Source organism: Pyrus communis, chromosome 8, assembly GCF_963583255.1.
Source record: "Pyrus communis chromosome 8, drPyrComm1.1, whole genome shotgun sequence".
NCBI lineage: Eukaryota > Viridiplantae > Streptophyta > Magnoliopsida > Rosales > Rosaceae > Pyrus > Pyrus communis.
The window spans coordinates 7,206,155-7,211,583 of record NC_084810.1 but is presented as its reverse complement, the minus strand read 5'-3'; the positions used below and the strand labels follow the sequence as shown (position 1 = coordinate 7,211,583).

At 39.4% G+C, this 5,429-nt stretch overlaps 1 protein-coding gene across 2 annotated transcripts; it reads left to right on the top strand.

Annotated features, from left to right (window-relative positions):
* The first annotated feature begins 177 nt into the window (after window positions 1-177).
* On the top strand, window positions 178-2,366 carry LOC137743638 (protein ACCELERATED CELL DEATH 6-like). 2 transcript variants are annotated; one of them, XM_068483567.1, is made up of 3 exons: window positions 178-892; window positions 1,050-1,582; window positions 1,648-1,819. In XM_068483567.1, the coding sequence occupies exons 1-3, from the start codon at window positions 298-300 to the stop codon at window positions 1,681-1,683; spliced, it is 1,164 nt and encodes a 387-aa protein (XP_068339668.1). In that variant the 5' UTR covers window positions 178-297; the 3' UTR covers window positions 1,684-1,819. The 2 variants fall into 2 exon arrangements, with proteins under 2 accessions (XP_068339668.1, XP_068339667.1); XM_068483566.1 differs by having other exon boundaries at window positions 179-892; window positions 1,677-2,366.
* The last annotated feature ends 3,063 nt before the right edge of the window (window positions 2,367-5,429 follow it).

Below are 5,429 nucleotides of genomic sequence, written 5' to 3'. Positions count from 1 at the left end.
ATTCATTCTCAACCTATGATTGATGAGCGTACAACTTAGGTTTCTTTTGGCGTTTTCCTTTCTTTGATGACTCCCACAAGCGCGTTGGCAATTCTGACTATTAACGTCACAAAGTTAATGCAGGTCATGATTTTGAAAGTTTGATTTTCCAAATGGATTGTGATGGTCAGATCTAGCAAGGCTTCTGCTGTAGTTCATATATATATCGTCAACGAAGTTGAACCAATGAACTTTAGACCATAGTTACGTGATACTTATTTACCACTACTAGCTTAAGCTAATTCCTGATAAACTTTCATGGATCCAAGGCTCTACAAATCTGCAAAATCCGGGGATGTTTACATCCTCAAGCAACTTCTTAACGACAATCGGAGCCTGCTGTATCAACTTACACCTCGAGGAAACACAGCCCTCCATGTCGCAGTTCAGTTCGGACATAAAAATGTTGTCACTGAAATTTATAGCAGATGCAGGTCCCTTCTCACACGGCCAAATTTGGATGGAGATACTCCTTTACATGTGGCTGCAAGGGTTGGTTCCTTCTCTATAGTGTATTATCTGGTTCGTGAAATTCAATTAATGTCACAGGAAGATTTCGTGAACACGAACATTGGCGTGTTTGAGACGCTGAGAATTGGAAACAAGGGGAACAACACGGTCTTGCACGAAGCTGCAAGGAATGGTCATGTAAAAATTGTTGAGTTCTTGCTCAAAGTTGATCCCAAATTGGCCTGTTTTGAAAATGACAACGGCGAATCTCCCTTGTACCTGGCTGCAAGAGGGGACGTGGTAGAGATCGTGAATCAAATTTTAAGATCAACTCCATCATCAGCTCATGGCGGACCAGAAGGCGAAACGGCTTTGCATGCTGCTGTAATTGAGAAGCATTTTGGTACGTCATACTTTGGCTCCCTTTATGTTTTAGCTTCGCTTTGCACTTAACGGTTTAATTATTCATCATCAAACAGTCGGTACTAGCATAATTCCTCTTTTATTTTAGTTGCTCAAGTTCAGTATTTTCTTATAAAAACTTAATTTCGTTATTGTAGATATCGTGGAAGTACTCCTAAGGTTCAAACAGCAACTTGTCAAAGAAACTGATCACCAAGGCAGGACTCCTCTCCACTATGCAGCATCCCTTGGAGATCACAAAACAGTTCGACGATTACTAGAAATCGATACTTCTACAGCGTATGTTCTGGATAAAGAGGGCCAGTCACCAATTCATGTTGCAGCAAGGGAAGGGCGTGGCAGTGTCATTAGGGAAATTATTCAACATTGCCCAGATTCGGGAGAACTTGTTGACCCTTTTGGGCGAAACACTCTTCATATTGCCATCCAAGGTGGGCAAGTAAATGTTGTCAGGTATATACTGGAAACACCCGATCTGGAGGGGCTCATAAATCAGCCGGATGTTGATGGAAACACGCCTTTGCATCTCGCAACCATAGAGAGAAAAACATGGATTTTGTACTACTTGACGTGGGATGGAAGAGTAAATCAAAGATCTAAGAACAAATATGGCCAAACAGCATCTGATGTTGATAGATCAATCAAAGAATGCAGTCCTAGATTTCCCATGGTAAGTACCAAAAACATAACTAATCTCCTTTATTTATGATTGAACTAAATGCTTAACTACAACAGTTCATCTGCTGTAAACTGCTAACGTGCAGAATATAATCCGTAAGCCTCATGCTTGGTTAGGCAACATCAAATTTTACCAAAAAGCAGAACGGGCAGAAGCCAGTGCAGTGCAAACTTACAGGGAAATGGGCCAGACCCTTTTGGTGGTTGCAACACTTATTACAACTATAACATTTACAGCTGCATTCACAATGCCCGGAGGCTATAACAATGATGTCGGTCCACACCAAGGAGTGGCTCTTCTGCAGTCAAATGAACATTTCAAGTGGTTCATAATCTCAGACACCATTGCGATGACTTGCTCAATAAATGCAGCTTGCCTTTTATTTGGGGGAGCTGTTAACGGCAATGAGTCGGTGTATATTTACTATTTAACAGGTGCTGGTGCTCTTACATATATTGCTCTGCAGTGTACTGCAACAGCATTCACACACGGGATTATGGCTGTCCTGCCCCATCAGCAATTTGCCAAAACCTTGGGACTGATAGTTGGAATCACTTTTCATGTTAGTACCCTCTTGTTTCTTTCACAATTGGTGAAAATATTTTCCAACCTCGAAGCCTGTAGATTATTGTTTTCGCATCTCTACAGGAAGCTCAATTGCAAAATAAGGAACAAACATTGAAAAAAACTACAGTACTTAGTACTTGCATTTATTTGGGTGCCCATTGTCAATGTATGTCTTTTTTGTAGTGATAAATAAGCGTTTAGTGTTGTATCAATTGTCTCGTGATCTCTTAACATGGTCAATCCGGTCTACAATAATAGAATCTGATCGTATCCAAATCCAAAAATTCGTCTTTCAACGAATGTTGATAGCAGCAGTGTAGCAAAAAATACAGATGACTGGTCCCCTCATACCGAAAACAAAATGTTTTCACCGCTGCATTATGTTTGCTAAAAAGGACTCCTACCAAATTACCGACCGAAATTCCAAAACCATGTAATGAAAGACATGAAAGCCCTTACTCTATGAACCAAGCAAAGATAATCAAAGAAGTAATGCCAAGGATTAATATATGTAGCAGCAAGACAAACCAAAAGTAAGAGAACTCTGACCTGGTGCTGGTAGTGATTTTACATCCCTAAAGTGGAACATATCAACAAGGTCGAGAATTTTGGGTCAATAATTTAGGGACAAAGCTACCGAACATGTAAGTTGCTCTAATTCATCCCTCCTGCCCTTGATTTCATTGATTTCCTCAAGCGATTGGTAGTTTAGTTTTGAGATAGTACATCACAAAACTTGGATTTAAATTCATATTCATTGGTTTAGAGACAGGGTTGGGTACAAATGTACTTTTTGGATCGATAATGTAAGGTTTGGAGTTGAGATAGAGTGAAAACATTCGATTTTGATGGGTTCGGCAGATGTTTCCCGAATGCCCATTGTTTCAGTAGGTTTCTGCTGAACGTTGATGCTGGGGTGAGAAAAGATATTTATTGATCTAGTTTTTGTGATCCATTTTTTACAATATTATTTACTTTCCGGTTTTAGTTTAGGTGTTCAATTTCCTCTGATAAATCGGAATGTTATCTCCTAGTCGATTTCCTCTTACTGTTTCCTTTCTTCTTTTTATATGAGAAAGTTCGGCTAAATTACACAATGAACAATAATTTAGTATCAAATTCGCATTCACAAGATTTGAATTTAAAACCTCTCACTTTTAAGCGAAAAGGAATACTATCAGACCATAATACTGAGTATGTAGCTTTCTTCTTAAAAATATGTAGGCGTAGTTTTCCCACAAGACACATAAACCAAACTCTCTTCCATCCCTCTGTACCGGATAGGGTTTAGGAGATCAGCTTCCAAGAGGCCAACCCGGACCTAATTTCATTGACAATCTTCCTGACCATTTACACGGTGACCTAATTTCGTTGAAATCCTCTGTCGAGTTCCTTGCAAAAAATTGATTGTTCAATGCCAGTGTGTTTCCAAGCGTTGGCTCCGAGTCATCTCCAAACCTCTTTTCATTGGCCGCTTTTTATCCGTCCAACATGGTCGCCAAAATCCCATACCAAGAACTCTGGTTATATATGTACCCTTATTATGGAGACGAAGTGTTTACGACGTCCAAGAATCCGGTGTTCAAAGAGCTAAGTGAGAAGAAGGAGAACAAAAACAAGAACAAGAACAAGAACAGTGGTCTCTAGACATCATGTTGCTTTTAAAAGTTGCTTTATAAAAAGTGGAGTTGAGCCATTAATCCATTAATGAATAATTTTAATCATGTAATACCTTCATTAGTTTTTTAAGATGACATTATTTATTCTTTAACACGCATTTTATCCATTTGAGAGCAGAGTGACCGTAACTACTTACCACTATCTACTACTACAACCACTAACCTTACACCACCATTGTTGGCATCATCGGCTGCCACCATAGTCGTCACCACCACAACTATCACAGCAACCACCACCGCCACAACCACAACCGTGACCACTGCCACCATAACAATCTCCACTACTGTCATTGCCACTACCATCGTTGTCGCCAACCATCGCCATCACAACCACAAACGCTACCGCTACTGCCAATGTCGACACCCCTACCACCACTATTGGCACCCACTAAACTCCTACCATTGCTGCTGCCATCACAAAAGTTGCCCCCACCGCCTCCATCACGTCTACCATATGTACCATCTACAACTGCAACCACCAACCTTATACCACTGTCGACATCACCACTATCAACGTTTCAACCGCCACCGCCAAAACGCCTCTACCACTACCGCCACAAATGCAACCACTGCCGCAGCCACAACTATCATAGTCACCCCCCACTACCATGTCTATTTTTGTCATTATGTACAATAATATTACTAATCTTAGAATGTACCTAACGGTTTTACACTTGTTTTCATACTCACGACACTTTTAAAATATAATTTATCAAAGATTCAGCTGTTTTAACTTACAATTGATTATTTTTAAATTAGCACAATAATCGCAAACAGCCCTTAAGACGACATTGATGTGGGCATGAGCACATACGCATATAATCATAATCCTCTTGCCACAGGTGTTATCCAAGAGCCGTCAATTGAATGGGTATGGATCTTCCCAAGTTCTATCGAGTCTCCAAAAGATCAGGCTTGGTAAATTTGGTCAGTGCTTCATCCATCATTTCCTGCTCTCTTTAAGTTTACTTCCGGTATTTAGCCTTTCATCCCTATCGATCCATCGGTTTTCTGCTTCTATACTTTCCGGGTAACAATCTACTTCACATGAATCAATGACTCAAACCACTTGAATTCCGTTTTCGTGTTTTTCTTATTTCTCCCAAGAATAATTGTAGCATTCTTTTGGTTGCATCTTGCATGCATGTGTAACAGCTTCACGACAAGATCTATCTTTATTGCACGATCATGAAATAGTAATTTATAAATTCTTATACCAAGAGCTAATAACTGACTTTAATTATCGAAGATGAAATCAACAGATCTAGTTGATTAGATCAGTTCAATTTGAAACAAAAATTCATTTGATAAATAAAAGGTGTACGATCCAAGTATTAAAACGTGCATTAATTTTGATTTCTAGTTCACAGTCACACACTACGTACATGGTATTTATTTTTTTGTCAATAAACGGATCCTCGTAAAAGATATTGGCATGGCATTGTAAAGTATCAATAAATGGCAGCTCAACATTGGTTAGTTAGTGAGGATGTCATGTCATACTAAAGTTGTTAGGTTGTTAAAAAAGGTTAGTCTCTTAGAAGTGTAAGAAGGAAGTTTTAAGCTAGATATATGTGTGTAAAAGCTCTGTA

What these genes read in the sequence shown, in the direction of transcription:
- LOC137743638 (XM_068483566.1), top strand. Translation starts at nt 298, where the DNA reads ATGGATCCAAGGCTCTACAAATCTGCAAAATCCGGGGATGTTTACATC. An exon ending in TGTAATTGAGAAGCATTTTG is followed by an intron (nt 893 to 1,049) that starts GTACGTCATACT and finishes TCGTTATTGTAG; the next exon opens with ATATCGTGGAAGTACTCCTA. An exon ending in GCAGTCCTAGATTTCCCATG is followed by an intron (nt 1,583 to 1,676) that starts GTAAGTACCAAA and finishes GCTAACGTGCAG; the next exon opens with AATATAATCCGTAAGCCTCA.